The 21,572-nt window shown below is 44.0% G+C and overlaps 2 protein-coding genes across 4 annotated transcripts in view; one reads left to right on the forward strand and one right to left on the reverse strand.

Annotated features, from left to right (window-relative positions):
• LOC137439678 (zinc finger CCCH domain-containing protein 7A) overlaps positions 1–13,073 on the forward strand; it is a 200,935-nt gene extending 187,862 nt beyond the window's left edge. For both annotated transcript variants that reach the window (XM_068135663.2, XM_068135664.2), the window contains 3 exons: positions 2,951–3,087; positions 9,240–9,400; positions 9,659–13,073. In XM_068135663.2, the coding sequence (XP_067991764.2) occupies positions 2,951–3,087; positions 9,240–9,400; positions 9,659–9,845 (485 nt within the window). In that variant the 3' untranslated portion in view covers positions 9,846–13,073. The remainder of the gene's footprint in view (positions 1–2,950; positions 3,088–9,239; positions 9,401–9,658) is intronic.
• Positions 13,074–13,920: 847 nt separating this feature from the next.
• LOC137439679 (neuronal-specific septin-3) overlaps positions 13,921–21,572 on the reverse strand; it is a 180,941-nt gene continuing 173,289 nt past the window's right edge. For both annotated transcript variants that reach the window (XM_068135665.2, XM_068135667.2), the window contains 5 exons: positions 19,325–19,442; positions 19,083–19,178; positions 16,565–16,661; positions 15,500–15,551; positions 13,921–15,410 (listed from right to left, as the gene is read on the reverse strand). In XM_068135665.2, coding sequence (XP_067991766.2) covers positions 15,251–15,410; positions 15,500–15,551; positions 16,565–16,661; positions 19,083–19,178; positions 19,325–19,442 — 523 coding nt within the window. In that variant the 3' untranslated portion in view covers positions 13,921–15,250. The remainder of the gene's footprint in view (positions 15,411–15,499; positions 15,552–16,564; positions 16,662–19,082; positions 19,179–19,324; positions 19,443–21,572) is intronic.

Here is a 21,572-nt window from a genome sequence, read left to right on the forward strand (position 1 = left end):
TGTTCTGGTATCTGTCGGCAGTTATGCCGGTGGTTGTTGTTGTTGGTGTAACGAGGGCTTTTTGGCCGGCCTTTTTATAAAAACGTAGGGAAAAAACACAGGGGGAAATCACATACCGGGGAAACTAATCTTAATCCCTATCTAGATTGCACAAGCTCCACCCCCCCCCCCCCCCCCCCGTGTGAACACACATAAACAATCTTAAGCTCACAGTTTTCCCCAACTTAAATACATCAAGATTGGCTTCCTACTCACGTGTCCATGCCACCCTACACAGTTCTATCTCCCCTATAGTATTTCATCACCTACCCCCGCAAACGTAACAATACTTTAGAAAAATGTTGCATGATTGTGATGCGCGGTCTTGAGTCTGCTCTGTGTACAAGTCCCCATGGATTTGGTATCATCACTTGCTGAATCCAAAAAGCCTGGTGCTGGCTTAACGGTTAAGGTGGCTGCTTGAGATCTTAGGGTGTTGAGTTTGAGCCCCTGTCATGCCGTTCAATAACACCAGGTGTGTTGACTCAGTCTTGTCATCCTTCCGAGGTCAGCAAAATGAGTGCCAGCTTACTGAAAATGGAGCAGTGCATCGGTGGCAGAGCCATGCTCCCAGAAGTGATGCAACCAGCAGCCACAGACGCAGACTACATATGAAATTATGATGTCTTGCTGAACCCGATGCCACAGTGAGCAAATCCTCTGCCGACACACTCCTACAAGACTCCGCATCAGTTCCATAAACGGCCTAATTTAATCCAAAAAGTTCGTTATTTTTCTTATAAAGATTGTTCTGCCAATTTTGATGTGTGGTGCATGTTCATGGGTGAAACTCCTTCTGTATAGCACGGAACTCTGTATTTTTGTAATGACCCACACTGAGGTTTCATATTTTTGTCATCAGAAAAGCATGCCGCATTTTTGGGGAATTGAGGTGATATTTCGATATGCTGATTTGTTTCTTAACCGTGTAGGTTATCGTGTCGAGGTTATCCCGGTACAAAAGCTTGCGAGTGCATTACGGTGATCATATGTCCGCCAGGCAGGATGTCTGTCTGTCTACATCAGTAAATACAAAAATAGCGTCCATTTTTTGAGTTTGCCATTGCCGCTCCCTCATATGAACTTCATGGGAATAATGTCTGTTGGTTTGTGAGCACTTCAATATGCGACCAATAAATCTTAACAAGAAATGTTGATGAGGAAGGAGGTGGTGAGAATTGTTAAGTCCACCTGTCTCTTTTTAGAGAACATTACCAATTTAATCTCCCCTATGAATTTGCCAGTAATCCGAAGTGGCACAATGTGGGTCCAGAAGAGCCGGCATGATTGATTTGTGTTGTTATAACTTTTACGCACCGTGCATTGTGTATGTATCTGCGTGTGTGTGTTTATGTGTGTGTGTGTGTGTGTGTGTGTGTGTGTGTGTGTGTGTGTGTGTGTGTGTGTGTGTGTGTGTGTGTGTGTGTGTAACATAAATAAATAACAAAGTTTGTGTGTGGCATGTTTTTGTGGAGTTCCATTGGAGCTTTCTGATGTGGAATGTGATACACCAAAGTGATCGTCATGATCTCTTGAGTTCATTAGGATAATTAACTACAAATAATCTGGAAGAATTCCCATGTTTGTGCTATGTTAAGGTGTATAGAGCAGCTTAATATGTCCTTCCACGGCATGGCATTATAATTGCGCAAAAAAACAATGATAACATTGTAACAAAGCATTTTTTATTTAATACTAACAATATTAACAACTAGAACGGGCACTCGGTAGAGCGCATACCTTCGCCGCAGCTACTGTTCTGTACTTGGCATGGGAGTGTAGGGAACAGAACAGTGAACAGTTTGGTGCTGATTTCATGCAAATCGGATAAGAATTGACCGAGTTATGACAAAAAACGCACATTTTGCAAGGTCGTGACCCCCCTGACCTTTGACCCCCAACCGCTAACAAGGGTAATGTCTTCACTGGGTCATGTCGTATATCACAAGATCGGGCATTGAATTCTGAACATTTTGGCATTAGTTGCATGCCAATTGGATAAAAATTGACCGCGCTATGGTAAAAATACGATTTTGACCTTTTCGTGACCTTGACCTTGACCTTTGACCCGATTGCTCCCAAAATCTAATCAAATGTGTCCCGTATAATAACCAATCATCCCACCAAATTTCATGCAATTCGGTTGAATACTTTTTGAGTTATGCGAATAACATACACACACACACACAGACATACAAATAAATACACAGCGATCAAAACATAACCTTCCGCTTTTGCGAAGGTAATAATAATACAGTAGTGTTATCATTTGGCAATAATAATAACGAACATATAATCCCCACCCTGGCCCAAGCATACCTGGACTTGGTGAAAGGTAAGCTAATGCTCAAGCACTACAGCAGGTGCCTACTATTTGTCATATCGGCATGCTACAAGGCTGTGACGACCAATGCAAAATTGGCCAAACAGGCCCACTCGTGTATCAAAAGTCCTGTAAAGGTACGTGGTATTCAGAATGAATTTAACCTACAGTAAAAAATGCTGTACTAACTGAAAATAATCTTCCCAGCAATGGATGTTGAGGTGAAATAGTTTTCCCCAAATATCATTTTTTATTTGCATAGTTTTTTGTTACAATTTGGACAAGATCACCCCTCCAAAATGTGTATTTTGACATCAATTTTGCAAAAATTTCTGGGGGAGCATGCCCCCTGATTCCCCTACAAAGGAGTACTTTTCCTTTTTTAGAAACTTCTGCAGTTTCACCCATGCATGTTTTTGCTCCCTTATTGTAACTTCGAGCCACAACCAATTTTTTTTTTCACTGAAGACTTAAGGCAATACTTCCGACCAGCATTTGGAGGTGACGGTACAGTGGTCGATGACATTGTCCCACCTCATTGTATGGGGTGTTTTTTCTTTATTACGCTACCTGCTTCTTTCCCACCAGTTCTGCACCTGAACGATCTGTTCGACTTTTGGAAAGAGAGCGAGGTCGAATCTTCTCATCCTGTGCCACCTCCGCCGCAACCCAGTGCTGCCTCAGACAACGGGCAGCGCATTTTGATGCCTACGGACCTCGCTGAGGTGCGTCAATAAAACGGTCTTTCTTAACTATGATAACTACCTGGTTTTAATTTTGACAGAATTCCAACCCTGGCTGTTCTCAGGATTAGTAAAGGTCCATGTATTAAATAAATTATAATTTTATGTGATGCTTTTATCCATTAGCCTGTTATTAGTCCCCTACCGGTGTACACCGGAGGGGACTATAGGTTTGCACTCCGTCCCTCCGTCTGTCAGTCTGTCAGTCCGTCACGCAAAGAACAGCTTTCCGGACTTTTTTTCTAAACTCTTACAACAACAACAACATGCATTTTAAAGGCCATTTTCCCTACGAGATTTCCCTACCATCAATGACATGAGGACATGAGGTCCCCATGACAATCTTCTCCATTTTGCCCTATTTTCTGCATCTCTCCTTGTTAACCCCCTTGCCCGCATTTCTTCTTCCACCATCTTTAGCCAAGTCTTTCTCGGTCTTCCCCGTCCTCTACTTCCTTCTACATTCATTTCCATCACTCTTCTCAACCAGTTACTTTCATCCTTCCTCAACACATGACCAAACCATCTCAACCTGTTCCTCTTCACAGCATCAATCACAGGCTCTATTCCCATCATCTTTCGCAATTCATCATTTGTCTTCCTCTCTCTCAACGATACTCCGCACATCCGTCGAACCATTCGCATTTCCACCCTTTCCAACCTTCGTTGCTGCTCTACGTTCATTACCCATGTCTCGCTCCCTTAAATCATAACACTTCTCACACATGCAGCATACACCTTTCCCTTCAGCTTCAACGACACTCCCCTCATCATCAGCACGCCACTCAGTTCCCGAAACTTCTTCCATGCACATCTCACTCTTGCAACCGTTGCCGAGTCTGATCCACCTTCTCCATTCAGCATGTCTCCGAGGTAGCAAAATGTTTTCACACCTTCCAGCTTCACGCCGTCTCCAAGATCCAACTCAGCATTTCCTCCATCTGCAGCTCCCTCTGTGCACACCTTACATTTGAATGTAGCTGCCACACTGGTTAATGACCCTCTCAGACCACTGCATTTTTTCCAAACTCTTAATGCTAATGATTTCAAACTTGGTACATGGTTTCCACATGATAGGTTACAGATCAAGTTCGAACTTCACGACGTTTCGATCATTTTTGACAAAGTTATGGCACTTTGAACTTTGGTAATTTCCCCAACAGTTTTCCGGACGACAGACTGCCGGTAGGGGACATGTATTGCAGCGCAATACTCAGAATGCTTGTTTATTCTGCCAGGCAAAAGAATTCTGAATTTTTTGGATATAAGGAAGTCGTGAGAGGAGGGATGGGTTTCTCCACATTATTACTTTGAAGGTGGATAAGGGCAGGAAGTGTTAGGCAGATGTGTGACCAATAAATTATAGCCGGTAGATGTTAAATTGTATTCACAAATAATAAAAACTGAACAAGCCGCGAAGCTGGCCTAACTGAGTATAACACCAGCCATGTACCATGGATAACTCTTCCATGAAGCAGAACTAGTACTAACTAGAACAATGTGACTGTGTCACCAATAGGCCTCCGCATAGTCCCACAACGGGTAGATGCCGTCATTCTGCATATGTATGGGTAGGGGATCACGTTTGTGAAGTTTCGTGTTGATCGGATAAGGTTCGTTTTGCTATCCAAGATTGCTGCCAAACCACGTGACCAATGACATCATCATTTTCAAACTATATGTAACAGTGCTGTTAGATGATATTTGTAAAATTTCGCATCGATAGGGTGAGCAGTTTCCGAGATATAATTATTTAATATTTTCCATCAATCCAATATGGCTGCCAAACCATGTGACCTATGATGTCATAAATTTAATATTTAAATACAAATGGGTTGTTGATCATGTGCATGCAATTTCAGATTTTTAGGATAAGGAATTTTATTAAAACATTTTTGGCTGGTATACCACTTCACCTATGATGTCATCATCAATCTTTTGTTCCCCATTGGGAGTACTTGACAATGTGCCAAGTTTCAAATGTTTTCATTCAGCGGTTTCCGAGAAATAATTTTATTATTATTCGCTTTTAATCCAAGAAGGCTGCCATACCACGTGCCCTATGACTTCACAATGATCATAAAAAACATTCTGCATGGGTGTCACTCTTACCCTGAAACTTTCGTCTCAATCGGACATATGGTTGCTGAGAAAAACGAGGTTTAGCCCGTACAGACAGACTGACTGACGAACGGACGGACAACCCGAAAACGTAACGGCTCCGGCGACTTTGTCGGCGGAGGCATAAACATACAATCATACAGAAGCCGATTGATGAAATAAACGAGGCTGGAGAATGCCTTATTTTTAACTCTATCGACAATAGAACATTGCAATTTCTTTATTATTATTATTATTATTATTACTAGCGTGGCATGGATTGCTACGCTCGCCTCGCCACACGTCGCTACAGTGGTGCAGGCTTGTTTTAACTGAGGGTAATGACCTGACTGAACTTGAGTTGCTGTGTTGTCATGATTTACACCAATCATAATACAAATTTATTTGTAATATCGGTGATATATTTGTAATTTATTTGTAATCTAAAAAGGTCCAAATGGTCTGAAGCTATAAATGGTCAAGAGTCCAAGCTGGTCTAATGAGTCTAAAGCATATTTGGGGTCTTAAGAGTCTTCGTGGTCTTTAATGGTCTTCGGGGTCTTTTGGGTCCTCTGGGTCTTTAAGAGTCTTCAGGTTATTATCTTTGGGGTGATTTCTTCTTTTTGTTTAAAAAGAAAATTGGCAAGGTGTCATAAATTACAAAGTACTGGTTAAAGGATGATGTGGGTATATAAAAATGAGGTAGCGGTAACTCTTTGGAGTACAATATGCAAGACACTGGATGTGAGGTGCTTGATCGACTGCTCCGGGATTTCCCAAACATTCGGTGCACACATTCATTCATTCATTCATTCTGCCTTTCTGTAGTTTTAATGAATTGTACAATGAAGGAGCTTGTTCTTTAAGCCACTCAGTCGCCGCACACATCGTCCTCGCAAAGCAAAATTCCAGACATGGGCTTGGGGAGCTCGCAAGCTCCTCACAGGTGGTTTTGGAGTTAGAATAGTATACAGAATAATGTGTGGTTCTAACAATGTTTTTGAGCACCCTTTAACCATAAAGCTGAATAATGTACGAAATTAAAAGGGCTGGCCCAAAATTCCCGGCTTAGGGGGCTGTAGGACACTGCGCTTCTTAGTTAGCACTTTAATGCCCATCCGAGATGCCCTGAGTGCGTTTAAAAGTGAACCACAGCATGTGAACTGCATTCACACGTACACAAGACCCGGTCGGAAAGGACAGATTACCCCTGTATGAAGATCACTATTGATCCAGGAGCATTATCGTTGGCAGTCTGATAAGCAACATGGTCATTTTCCCGAGACACAGCTCAGGCTTCAGAAACTTGGAATCTAAATCGTTTATATTTTTGTTTCCTTTTGACTGATGACTTTTGCATTTGGTCCCACAACCTCCCACAACCTCCCACAACCTCCCACAACCTCCCACAACCTCCCACAACCATACAAGTACAGCACAGTGCCAGAAGCACAACACTAAAACACTCACAATGAAACATATACCCTGTAATCAGAAATATTGATGCAGGTTACGTTAACCACTTGGAGTTATTGTTATATGTTGTTTCTATAACTTACTTCTATAATTACCTCCGCCACCAAAGGTGGATGGAGGTTATGTTTTCACCCCTGTCTGTTTGTCTGTCTGTCCGTTTGTGAACAAAATATCTCAAAAAGTTGTGGACAGATTTGGACGAAATTTGGCAGAGATGCAGCGTATGTGACAAGGAAGAAATTCTTCGATTTTGGTGAAGATCCGGATCCGGCTACTATAATTTTTTAAGTGATTCTTCACCATTGGGAAATAGGGCCAAAAACTATACATAGCAGGTTATCTCAAAAAGTTGTAGATGGATTTGGACGAAACGTGGTGGACAGGGTGTGTGTGTGACAAGGAAGAATCGACTCCATTTTGGTGAAGATCCAGATCCGGATCCAGCTAGTAGATTTTTAAAGTGATTCTTCACCATTGAGTGATATGGCCAAAAATAAGGGGTATATCAGGGTATGAAAGATTGGACCTATGGTGATTCCTGTGATTGATTTTGATTAAATGTGATTCTGTATTGTGATTTTCTGGTCAATCTGAGATACAAAATGTAAACTGTTCAGGCGGAGGAGGTATGCTCTCTACTAAGCACCGGTCTAATTAAATTTGTGTTGACAAATCGCCAAAACCTCAACATACGATCTTCACAATACATTTTATTCGATCGCTCTCGGGAAATAAATTCCAGGCATTGTATAAGCACAAGACCCAATCAAGGCCTGAAGGCCAATTATCTGGTTTCATCTGGGGTCAATTTCTTTTAAAATCCAGACAGCCCTCGACCTTCCTCCGGATGAAAGAGGAGGCCATGCAAAGTTTGGTTGCACTGGTTCCTGCAGTGCCTGAATACATAAACGAACAAACTTTCTTTATATATTAGATTGAGGTGCTTTTCCGAAATGCTGATTAGTTTCTTAGCCAATTTTATCCGGGTGGGGTGCGGTGCAATGCTAACACATCATTACAACGATTATGTGAATTACTCCCATGGTAGTTTTTATGAGGTATTTTTGTTGACATTAGCCGCAGGAGAACGTCTGTCTATGTCGGTAAATATGCATTTTCCCATCGCCGTTCCCTCCTTATATACTCTATGGAAAATAATGAAGTGCCATCTTTACATTGCATGAAGTAAAGACGCGATTCTTCAATATTGTATAAGCAATGCTGTACAAATTGAGTGCAATTCTAGAGACAATGGCTTCAAGTGGGACTGAAAGCATCAGTGGTCTGGCCTAGAGGTGGTGCCAATCCACACCTTCTGGAACACTTTTTCCTTCTTTTTTTTCTTCTTTTTTTACAAGACCGAGGCTCATGGAAGAGTGCGTTTAAAATTAACAGAGGGATAGTGGGGTGGAGGGCAGTAATGGGGACAACAGGCAAGGCGGTAAAATAATAGGTAAGGAAAAAAGAGAGCGAAGGGGAGGAAACTCTGAAATCAGCAAGTACGAGGGTTTGGTCAGGAAGTGCTAATGGAGATAATAAAGTTCATGGGTCAGGATGGGGCCCAAGAGATGGCAGTGCAATGCCTGCTTGAAGCCCTGCAGGGAATAATGACACAGCGCAGTTTCTGGAAAGCTTTTCCATATACTAGAGAAGCGAGGATTACGAGTTGAGGTTTATGGTCGGCCTGGTTGGAAGTTTAACCAGGAGGATGTTACTGGAAGAATGCATGTATCTTGGAGTTGCTGGGGAGGGTTGGAGAACTGAGAGAGTAAAGGGAGCAAACAGAGAGACTACCAACTTGCCTGCAATGTGAGGGCAGCAGACATCATGCTTCACCTTGTCGTGAGAGATTCCAATAATTTTGAGGGCTCTAAATTCCACAGAATCCAGGAGAGACATGCGATGCAGCCCTTAATGGAGAGCAGAACTCCATCGAGCTACAAAGGCCTTGTAGACTGCAAGTGGCTCTGATCTTCTGAGGAAAGATTTAGATTGATGGAGGATGCCTGATCTACAGCTGGCTTTGGAGGCTACCTTTGCTATGTGCTTGGTCCAGGAGATGTCTTGGCTGATGCTGAGGCCTAGAAATTCAAGAGACAGAACCTCTTCTTTTGTATGACCAAGAAAGTGCCCATCAGGGGCAATATAGAATGGGCAACAGCATTTTGCCCATAAAATAATAGTTAATTCTCAGTTTTTGCAAATTTACTTTTGTTTCAAACTTATTAATCCCAGTTTATTTGTTTCCCACTCATTAAAGTTTCTTCGTGAATCAGCTGGGATTTTTTCGACAATACGATAGCTCAGTGTGGCAATTATTCTGAGGCCATGTCTGTTTGCAGAAGATTGGAGTCTAAACCCTTAATACTGCTGCCTACAGCCAGATTTGAACCTTCATCTACTGGCATGTCCTCACCACGAGGCCCTGGCAATTTGGAATCTTTTTTTGTTTTGTTTAACTTTACACCCATATAATGAAGCTCGATCAAATGTGATGTGACTCCTAAACCTGTTCTGCCTATTTACAATTCATTACGTTTTGACATCTCGCTCCGTAGGACACGGGGTACCAATGTCGGCTTTGCGGGAGGACTTGTAATGGCGAGCGTCAGTGGGAGCAGCACATTGGCTCCGAGAAGCACAAGGACCGCGTCTTTTGTGACAACAATCGGACATGGGCCCACCGTTTCCCCACCGGAGAGCTGACCATGTGCACGCGGTTAGACTCGCCGTTTGCCTTTACATTTCTGGATATGCTCACTGAAGGGGACACTATATTGAGTTATTCCATGTGCTTTAATCTTGTTCTAGACGTAACAGGTTTATGTCTATGTGTGTTTCATTCCGACAGATGAAAAGTTTCATTCCGACTGGTTCTGTGCATTTCCCAGTTTTCTTTCATTTTCTGTGCATACGTTTGAGTTTCACAGTGTGGCCACGGCTAAGGCCTCATCCCAGTGATGCGTGTTCCTTTCAGGCTCAAAAAGGGCAAATGTCCGGACGGCAAGGCGTGCCGTTTCGCCCACAGTGACAAAGAGCTGGCCGAGTGGACGGAACGGATTGACATGCTTCGCTCTTTCTTGGTCGATGCTTATCATGATGAGCTCATCAGACCCAGCGATGACTTTGGAAAGTACAACTTCTTGAAAAAGTACCTGAAATGAGACGGGCTCTGCTCACTCTGGCTTTATGCTGTGCCCAATTTGGCGTACCTGTTCACAGTGCTTTGACACACCCCTCCTGTCTCTGGCTAAAATACCGTTTGAATGAAGATGTTTGGCGCATTGACAAAGAATGCAGGAGTCCTGATTGTGATCATTTGGTTTACTTAGTTTTATTAAAATATATGGTTCAATGGAGCAGTTGTTGAGGGAAGAGAGTTTGACTTAACTTTCTGCGTTTTAATTTTGTTCGTCCCCTATTTCGTCCAATCTCCACTCTGGATTGTTTTCAGTGTATAGCTGGATGCTCATCATAGTCCTTCCTTCTTCTTCAATCCCACTTTCCATTATGATCTCTGACATCCGTGCCTTTGTATGTTCTTACGGGGTCAAGTTTGAGCCGCCATGGCTCTCAAGTGTTTGAAATCAAATAAATAAATAAGAGAGGCAGGTGAGTAATTCCAGGGTGCAGGTCTGATGGGGTCCTTGTGTGCCCATGTCGTTATTATTAAGATCTGGGTATGGGAAATACAATATAACGAACAATGGTTGGAATCTGCTTTGGGAAGACCTCGCCACGGTCCCTTGGATGAGGGGCCGTGATGAGCGCGCAAGTGATGGAAAAATGTTTGCCAATGTTTTGTGTTGTGCATGAGCAGGGAGAGAGTTGCTCTCGCAAAGCTTAGTCGTAGTCTTTTAAAGGGTTTCCCAAAGTTTGTTTTTGTTTTTGTTGTATCTGCTAATGAGTTTTTGTATCCCAAGAGAGTTTCATCGTTTTCCGTTGAGTTACAATATTCCGTTTTTATAAGTTTGCAAATTCGCTGTAAAACCAGACATGATATTTGAACTCTATTTTAATATTGTGCTCCACTTGTATTGGAATGAAAATGTTGCATTTTCGTGTGCACTGTACTTCATTGCACAGTTTTTAGGTTTTAAAGCCGATTGGTTGCTTGCCTCTGAAGAACACACCGAAAAGCCAAAGTCTGTGCCGTGCCAGCCGAGGGCTCCCATGCGAGGGTTGAATCAAGCGAGCTCGTAGAAGGACGGAGAGTCATACAAATTAATAATTAATGCCTCATGCTTTCTTCAGCAAAGTCAAGTTATTTATTTTACCTTGATATGTTTGCGATCACACACCTCAGTATTTGTGACCATAGGTGTTCACTGCAACTCTTGAGTCTTCTTGTGTCATTACCACGTTCTAACTCGCAACTTCTATTACATCTCGTTAGCACATCCCGGTCCCACAACTGCCATCTTGTCTCATCATCTCGCTCTGACCCACAACTGCCATCTTGTCTCATCATCTCGCTCTGACCCACAACTGCCATCTTGTCTCATCATCTCGCTCTGACCCACAACTGCCATCTTGTCTCATCATCTCGCTCCGACCCACAACTGCCATCTCGTCTCATCATCTCGCTCCGACCCACAACTGCCATCTTGTCTCGTCATCTTGCTCCGACCCACAACTGCCATCTTGTCTCATCATCTCGCTCCGACCCACAACTGTCATCTTGTCTCATCATCTCGCTCCGACCCACAACTGCCATCTTGTCTTAACACGCCCCAACCCACAATTACCATCCTGTCTCTTTATCATGCGCCCACCCACAACCGCCATCACGCTTCATAACCACACCCCGACTGGAAGCCGCCATCTGATCTTGTTAACACGTCCCATTCGGTCTTGCTACTATGACGGCCTAATGTGTATCTCGGAATAGAAACGTGTTTTTTTGTTTAATCACAGGGTCCAACTGAACAAGGAAGTTACTGTGAATCAAGATGCTGTTAACTGTGTTGGGTTGGTGGTGTGAGAGACAATTATGCAAAGGGGGTTTAGTTCAGCTGCGGATGATGACCACATTTATTCCCCTAGGGTTAAACACCTCATCAGAATCCTATTTTGCTCTGATTTATCCAATGGATCTATCATCCCGAGATCACATTTGCTGTCCAAAGGTCTTTCTGTTGGTGTTGGAGTTACTGTATTCATAAATAATTGAGAACGATTGAGGGAAATGTTGATGCTAAGCCATCAATTGTTACGGGTAATTGCTTTTGCATCCATTGAGACCACCCCATCCCCAATAACATTTCTTCTTTGATCCCATACCTACACCGTCGATGCAGCCTCCATATGTTCTAACCGAAGTGGCTTCCGGTTTTCCTTACATGTGGACTTGTGCATTCTGCTGAAAGTGGCTTGCTTCCAAAGCGAAGGAACATTTGCATCGCCACTTCGGTGTCCGGAGAATGTGTGTGTCACTGCAGGTCACGTGCACACGTGTCACCGGTTCCACCGCTCGGCTTGCTCTGGGACTCTGGATCTATTCCTCCATTCCCCTTATCCTTCTGTTATCCTGCTTTAATTCTCCATGCACACCGGAGCTTGTGCGCCTCTCACACCATAGAAAGCTCATACAATTTACTCTCTCTCTCTCATTCTCCCTCATACTTCTCGCACAGTCAGGCGAAGCAGTTTCATTGGCTCGGGAGCATAATCCAGGATGGGTCGCCACTCCACCGAAGGTCACGGCAGGGATTTCGAATTTGGTAAGCGTGCCTGTGACGGATGGCCTACTCTTTGCGAAGGACACTGTGGGGGTGTTTAACGTTCACCAACTGATGGCGGCTGACGAGACGCCCGTTTAATGTTCGCCCGATGGACGGGCACACACGTTTATAAATCGCCCTGCCAGTGAAACACCGGGATGATAGTTTATAGCTGAGTCGGGATTCAAACCCAGGGTACACAGCTTCGAGGCGATGATGCGCACCTACAGGACAATTAAAAATGGCACATCTATCTCCTCTTCCTACTTCACCTCTTCTGTAATTTCTCCTTTCTCTCCATTTTTTGTGCTTGGTTGACTCAATTGGTGAAACTATGAGGCTAATTATTTTCTATGCTCTTCAATTTGCAAATGTAGCTGCCTTACATGTCACCACATAGCATGTTTGTATTCGCAGTCTGCGTTTTTGAAAATTAATGGCGAAAAGAAGATGTGGGCATGGCTTCTCTGTTGGCTCAGTACCGAGTTGGTTATACCAACGATGAGGTGAACGAAGGCCGGTAAGACCCGCCACTGTGCCCCTCTTCCTTAACAAAATGGACAGGTTGAATTTGATTGTATGCAAGTGGAAAGAAAATCTATATATTTGTTACTCGCTTGCTCTATGAAAGGTTGTGGTTGGTTTCAGTGAATAAAGTGGTGGTTCTGAGTTGTGATTTTTATTAGTGATTAATTTGGGTTGTCATTTAGTGTATGAGCACTAAAATTAATTAAGTGATTAATTGATTTATTTATTTAGTTCATCGGTGTATGAGCAAATGGTAGATAAATGCATGATTAATGTATAAATGGAAAAGTTGAACCTCTGGAATGAATGAACAACTTGATCTCAATTAAATTTTATATTTTGAACACTAATCGGAAAACGAACCTGTAGTTTAGCCGTACTTTGGCTCTGAATTTGTCCCGACCGCACATGCGCAGAGAAGAGCGACGTAAATCTTTTTACTCTGCCTGTCTGGCAATCAACCAAAATTGAAAATCATTCCAAACAGGAAACGTACTGTTTTTAAGGACGTTGTAAAGGACACCAACAACAGGTTATAAACTGTAAAGGACACTCAAAACAGGCACGGATAACTAATGTGAAGTGTTAAATAAGGTGGTGTAAAAGATGGTGCATCAACGGCGGTAAACGTTTAGATTTTTTTTTTTCTACGACCTTTAAAATAATTTTCTTTAAATTGAATTATATACTTGAACACTGTAGAACACAAATCACCTTTTTGGAACTTTAAAAAACCTTCCGTTTAGCAGTACTCGGGCAAAATATTACGACATTTTACGTCGTCAGGACGAATGCTTTCGGACCCCGCGCGTGTTCTTGTTTCTCAAGTCCGAGTTGGTTATACCAACTGTGATACCAGTTGGAAACGATGTTCTGTGAACTCTCCAGTTGATTTGAGCAATGGCTTTATGTCCACAGGTTTTACTACAAACGTGCTCCCGTGGTTTGATATGACCCGCTCCGTGCAAAAGCATCAATCCACACAAGATGATAAACAATTTGTTTTTACTAAGAATACTATGTACATGTTTTTAAAAGATAGAAGATGTAACTGAATAATAAAGTATTTTATGCTGAAAAGTATCATTTCCTTAAAAGTAAAAAATTTTCATTTACTATAAAACAGATAACTGCCCTTACTGTTATATGTTTGGGAGGATGAAAGGTAGATGTGGGGGTAACGGGGTTGGGGTTGAGGGAGGCACAATATAAAACAAAGGTTGAAGTCTTAAGTCATCAGCAACAAACAAAACTTAAGCAGACATCAGAACCAGATTATTATACATTTGTATTCTGAGCTCATTTTAACTCGTAAGATCTTCAACATAATGTCAGATCTTGTGTATTATTTCTGAATTCTTAACCATCGGTGGGTTATGCCTTGCTGTTACTGGTGGCTAAGCGTTCGATACACAAGACCAAAAATAGTTTTGATCGATACCAAGGCGTCTCCTTTAAAACAGAATTATTTTGGCGGTGAATTCGTGCTTGGCATATACCTGTGCCGTTGTACATCGGCAGTGTCTGTCGAGAGAGTGCATCAATTTTTGTACGAATTGGTTCACTTCCGACTGCAGGTTGTGCTGCTAACCTTTCCCAGCTCAAAAACATGTTTGTTGAATATATCTCATTTGTGATTTTTTTTTTTTTTTTTTTAATGCATTGATCTAGGGCTCGCAGACGGGCTGGTACACGTACATCACATGCAGGACAAAGACTTTGTAGCAGACGATGGACAAAACATATGGTACATGGGATTTGAACCTGCGTTCCTGCATCATGAGCCGAGGGGTTCGGATAGGCCTACAGGCCAACCCATTTGATGTAATATTTTGAGACGCAAATCCATAAAAGGATTTGATGCCAGTCTTATGCGCCAACTTCCAATTTGAACTACTCCTGCGGTACATGTGGGCGCATTCGTGTCATGATGAACCACAAATGGGTATCAAGATGCCCCATTTCTCTGGCTAAGACACGTTTTCCATCTCGACATGAAAACGCTTCACCTGTTCAATCAACCCCCTCGTCTCCATGTCACAACTATTCAAACCTGCATTCCCACATCACCGAACGTCGTCCCAAGGTCATCCGAGACGTTTTTCTTTTGTGGAATTCAAAAGAAAAGCTCGTGTCGGACAGTGCAAACTTACCACTTGAATTATTTCAAGATTACAAGCTATAAAGTAACAGCAATTTATTCCCTTTAGTTTTAAGCTCCACGAGGGAAAATAACATGGTGAAGGGCATTAAGGTAAATTGTACGCCTTCACTGCTCTGTTTTCTGCTGTGCAGCACCACGAGACGACGGTAGGTACTCATGAAGCGGCCTGCATAGGGGTGCCTGGCTCGGAGAGACCATTTGTCGGGGGTCTTGGTTGGGAAGGGCTCACGACCTGTGCGGCACTTAACCTCCGCTCACGGAACGACTCGTACAGAAGTCTGTGGGTGACGTCCTTGAGGTCCTGCATGTGGGACCTGCAGGAATATGATGATCCATCGGTCATGTGGTTTCAGACTCGAAACGAACATTTCACAGATCCACTTGTATTCAAATGCCCACTTACCTGATGAGCAAATCTCTGAAATCGGCAAACTCGCAGTGGGACATGTTTTCAACTGCGGGGAAAAAGGGCAAAACAGAATGCCAATTGGCATTGGGTAAAATCATGGCTTTGGTGATTTGAAGTTTTTTTTTGTTGTTGTTTGTTTTTATATACAAGATCGAGGCTCGTGTAAGAGCTAACGTCAATCACAAAAAAAATAAAACGGACACATAAAACATAAGATAAAGGGAGCGGGAGACAAGATGGGGAGAGAGAGGGAAGCACACAAGTACAACATTTGAGAGCAGGGACATCGGGAGATCTGTGGGAGGGAGAGGGCTTGGGGGAGTAGGCACGGGAAAGGGGGGGGTGGGAGAAGTATAAAACACAAGGACACAGCTAGGATTTCCAGGAAAGAAGTCGGAATTTCAGAAAAGTGTATCTGGGGTGAATTAGCGGGGGTAGAAAAGATCAAGGTTTTGGATGGGGGAAGATAAGAGATGGTGGTGAACAGCTGTTTTAAAGACCTGGAGGGAGGAGAGGGATTGAAGAGAGGAAGTTTGTTCCAGAGGAGGTTTTAAAGAGGAATGAAAGAGTGAAGGTGAGCAGAGAGCCTTGATTTTGGCAGTTTAACCATAAGAGGGTTGCTGGCAGATCTTGTGCGACCTGTAGGAATACTTGGCGGACAGAGCACAGACAGGGCTGGGGGAGCAAGGCCGGAGAGAAGTCGGTAGAAGTCGGTGTTAAATAAGATGGTGTAAAAGACACCACATCAACGATGGTAAACTTCCGAAAAACGTTTGTTTAAAATATTACACCATTTTGACCAATCAAATTTGCCGCTCATGCTCTCAGCGTTCAGGAGTACAGAGATTCAGACAAAATCGTGGCTCATTGGAAATATAGATTTTGCTGAAATACAAAGCAAGAGTTGAGAAAACCCTTCCCGTGTCCTTTTTCTCAAGAATGTGCAGGGTATGGTGTTCTATGAACTCCAGTTTTAAAAGTAAACTGCAGCGAAATAATCACCAGTTTGCATTGGATAGGGATACATAAGAGGTACGGTAAGGTCATGTGGTCACTTACCCTCAACAATGCCCCATATGGTCTTCCGACCCAGAAGTTTCTTGCCATTGACTTGATGCTCCTGGTCACTCCCAACGACCGCAAAGGGAATCTTTTCCTGAGTTCCAGGAAGACAATAAGCTCCGCTCAGTGACCGAGTTTGGTGCTGCACCAGTAGAGGATTGCATCTCCAGATGTGTTCTCAATTATGGGGTTAAGATGGTTGTCCTTGATACAATTTGGATTTTGAAGGTTCAGGGGTCGGAGTTCGTATAAGAACTTGGACGAAATCTAAATTGTCTCTTGCTCCAGCATTCGTCATCCCATATCATTATTTGGCCTTGCTATTGGAGTACAGTGTGATGCCAAAAAGAGTGGTCCATTGAAAAACACCATAATGTCAAGCCAAAGGGCCGCACCCCCAGCCAAGGTGCTCAGCATTCCTCGTTTTGTAAGGTATGCCACACGAAGTGCAACGGGCTGGCAGGACAGGTGAAAGGTGTGCACACTCTGAGCAGTCGAGCCTGGGTTCGAATCTCAATGCCGCTTTAAACTAGCATCCGGATCCGGATTTTCACCAAAATCTAATATATTCGTCCTTGTCACACACCTAACCTGTCCACCAAATTTGGTCCGAATCTGTCCATAACCTTTTGAGATATCTTGCTATGTGTTGGTTTTAGTCCGATCACTCAATGGTGAAGAATCACTTAAAAATTAAATAATTCTCATATCCGAATCCATATTCAGATCTTCACCAAAATCTAATCTGTTCGTCCTTGTCACACACCTAACATGTCCACCAAATTTGGTCCGAATCCGTCCACAACTTTTTGAGATATCCTGCTATATGTTGGTTTTAGCCCGATCACTCAATGGTGAAGAATCACTTTAAAAAATTAAATAATTCTCATATCCGAATCCATATTCAGATCTTCACCAAAATCGAATCGATTCGTTCTTGTCCCACACACCTAACCTGTCCACCAAATTTGGTCCGAATCCGTCCATAACTTTTTGAGAAATCCTGGTCACAGATAGACAGGGGTGAAAACATTACCTCCGTCCACCTTCGGTGGCAGAGTTAATGATTGTATCCAACGGAGGTGGTAGTGGGGAAGGAACGGGTCGAATGTATATGACGTCATGAGGTATTCCTGCACCAAAATGAAATAGGTGTTCACAAAACCCCGATTTAAACACATTTAGGGCAAAGTCCGTTAACCGGTTATGATCAGGCATACCCGTATGACTCCGTTAACCGGTTATTATCAAACATACCCGTATGACTCCGTTAACCGGTTATTATCAAACATACCCGTATGACTCCGTTAACCGGTTATGATCAGGCATACCCGTATGACTCCGTTAACCGGTTATGATCAAACATACCCGTATGACTCCGTTAACCGGTTATGATCAAACATACCCGTATGACTCCGTTAACCGGTTATGATCAAACATACCCGTATGACTCCGTTAACCGGTTATGATCAGGCATACCCGTATGACTCCGTTAACCGGTTATGATCAAACATACCCGTATGACTCCGTTAACCGGTTATGATCAAGCATACCCGTATGACTCCGTTAACCGGTTATGATCAAGCATACCCGTATGACTCCGTTAACCGGTTATGATCAGGCATACCCGTATGACTCCGTTAACCGGTTATGATCAGGCATACCCGTATGACTCCGTTAACCGGTTATGATCAGGCATACCCGTATGACTCCGTTAACCGGTTATGATCAGGCATACCCGTATGACTCCGTTAACCGGTTATGATCAGGCATACCCGTATGACTCCGTTAACCGGTTATGATCAAACATACCCGTATGACTCCGTTAACCGGTTATGATCAGGCATACCCGTATGACTCCGTTAACCGGTTATTATCAAACATACCCGTATGACTCCGTTAACCGGTTATTATCAAACATACCCGTATGACTCCGTTAACCGGTTATGATCAGGCATACCCGTATGACTCCGTTAACCGGTTATGATCAAACATACCCGTATGACTCCGTTAACCGGTTATGATCAAACATACCCGTATGACTCCGTTAACCGGTTATGATCAGGCATACCCGTATGACTCCGTTAACCGGTTATGATCAGGCATACCCGTATGACTCCGTTAACCGGTTATGATCAGGCATACCCGTATGACTCCGTTAACCGGTTATGATCAAACATACCCGTATGACTCCGTTAACCGGTTATGATCAAACATACCCGTATGACTCCGTTAACCGGTTATGATCAGGCATACCCGTATGACTCCGTTAACCGGTTATGATCAAACATACCCGTATGACTCCGTTAACCGGTTATGATCAGGCATACCCGTATGACTCCGTTAACCGGTTATGATCAAACATACCCGTATGACTCCGTTAACCGGTTATGATCAAACATACCCGTATGACTCCGTTAACCGGTTATGATCAAACATACCCGTATGACTCCGTTAACCGGTTATGATCAGGCATACCCGTATGACTCCGTTAACCGGTTATGATCAAACATACCCGTATGACATCGTTAGCAATTCTTTCCTCTTCACTTTCATCAAATATGTGCTGTGGGTAAACATCGATATTGTTTGCTGCCAGATCAGCTTGGATCTGAAAAAAAATAGGAAAGAGGAAAGTGTCAGGTCTACGTCATGCATTTTGAGACGGTGATTGCATTAGATCTACAATAGACATAAAATTTAAGGTATTTTTTCAATGAGGTGTTGACGCAGTCAAGTGTTCCATGGACTACCTACCCGCGTGCGAAAGGCAGCGCGCTCCTCCAGAGTTAGGGAGTCTGCTTTGGCCATTACAGGGACCACGTTGACCACAGCACTCAGTCGGCGCAAGCAGGCCACATCCAACGGCCTGAGCCTGTGTGGTGGGAATTGGAGCCACAATGGATATGAGAGAGAATATCCCTCTGGTACCCAGTGAACAAAGGGGACATTGGAAAATACGTTTCCTGATTGGGCATTCAAATATATGTATATCAAAACACATACATACACGCGCACACACACACACACACACACACACACACACACACACACACACACACACACACACACACACACACACGACACACACTAGCAAAAGTACACCGCGTTGCCGGGTAACAATGAGTCGTTTCCTGACGGGAATATGACTGAGGGGGGGGGGGGGGTGGGGGGGGGGGAGGAGGGAGAGAGGACGGACACACACACACACACACACACACACCATTCAAAGACTTAGGAGGGGTGGAAATTTGACATCTCGCCCCTAGTGTCACTTTTCCTTGATACGCCACTGCTGCATTATACCTGGATCTGTTTTAAAATTCCCTCTCGATGATGGACCCAGATTGCATATATTTTTTAATATGATAAACCACCACTTGGTGAACAATATTCAGGCTGCTTTTGCAAGCCATGGTGTTACAGTAGACAGAGCTGCCTTTTTGTTTTTACGTAACCATTTTTTCATTGACTAACATTTTTGTGCGATATCACTCTCCAGTCACTCTCCCCTCTCCCTCGCTCAAACCTCCTTCTCCCTCTCCCTTCCTGCTCCTCCCCCTCCGCTCCCCACCCATCCTTTCCCTCTTACTCTTCTTCTTCCCCCTTTCCCCTCCACTCTCCCTTCCTCTCTCTCCCCTCCTCCTCACTGTTTCCCTCCCTTTCCCCCCACACTCCCTCTCTCTTTCCCTTCCCCTTTTTCCTCCTCCTCCCCTCACCCCTCCCCCTCTCCTCATGCCTTCCCTTTTCCTCCCTCTCTCCCCTCCCCTTCCCCTCTCTCTTTCCTTCCTCTCTCTCCACCTCTATCCCTGTTCCTCCCCTCCCTCTCTCTCTCTCTCCACCTCCACCCCTCCCACCTCCCCCCTCCTCCTCTGCCTCCTCCCCTCCCTGTCTTTCCACCCCCTCCCCTCCCTCTCTTTCCACCCCCTCCCCTCCCTCTCTCCTCCCCTCCCTCTCTCTCCACCTCCTCCTCTCTTCCTCCCTCCTCCCCTCCCCTCCCTCTCTCCTCCCCTCCCTCTCTCCTCTCCTCCTTCTCTCCCCACCTCCTCCTCCCCCACTCCTCCCCCCCTCAGTCATATTCCCGTCAGGAAACGACTCATTGTTACCCGGCAACGCCGTGTACTTTTGCGTGTGTGTGTGTGTGTGTGTGTGTGTGTGTGTGTGTGTGTGTGTGTGTGTGTCCTCCCCTCCTTCTCTCTCTCCCTCCTCCCCCCCTCAGTCATATTCCCGTCAGGAAACGACTCTGTTACCCGGCAACGCCGTGTACTTTTGCGCGTGCATGTGTTTGTGTGTGTGTGGGGGGGGGGGGGGGGGTCAGGGCTGTCGTCAGGGCTGTAACCTTTTTACCATTTGAGATTTGTCATATTTTCACCAAAGCTTTATTATGAGAATATGGAGAAGGTAAATTAATAATTTTGTCAAAAGCTCAAAGGTCAGCATCACATAAAATCATCAATTTTCATGTGATTGAACTGATATTTTAAGAATTTGCATGGTGGGTCAATTAATTTGTGGACAGCACGCACAGATGAAGTACACCAAAACCAGCAACCCTCTTATGGTTAAACTGCCAAAATCTCGGCTCTCTGCTCACCTTCACTCTTTCATTCCTCTTTTCTCCCGCCTCTGGAACAAACTCCCTCACTCTCTTCAATCCCACTCCTCCCCCCAGGTATTCAAAACAGCTGTTCACCACCATCTCTTATCTTCCCCCATCCAAAACCTTGATCTTTTCTACCCCCGTTAAAACAACCTAAATCCGCCTCTTTCAATCCCCGACTTCTCTCCTGAAATTCCTAGTAGTGTTCATTTGCTTTATACTGTGCACCCTTCCTCCCCAGCCGTCCCCCTTCCACAGATCTACCGGCATCCCTGTTCTCTACTGTTGTTGTGCTTGTGTGATTCCCTCCCCCTCTTGTCTCCCGCTCCCTTCATTGTATGTTTTATGTGTCTGTGCATGTTTTCATGTTCAATGTGTTAGCTCTTACACGAGCCTCGGTTCTGT

The sequence above is a fragment of the Myxine glutinosa genome, chromosome 5 (assembly GCF_964187855.1).
Source record: "Myxine glutinosa chromosome 5, kmMyxGlut1.1, whole genome shotgun sequence".
NCBI lineage: Eukaryota > Metazoa > Chordata > Myxini > Myxiniformes > Myxinidae > Myxine > Myxine glutinosa.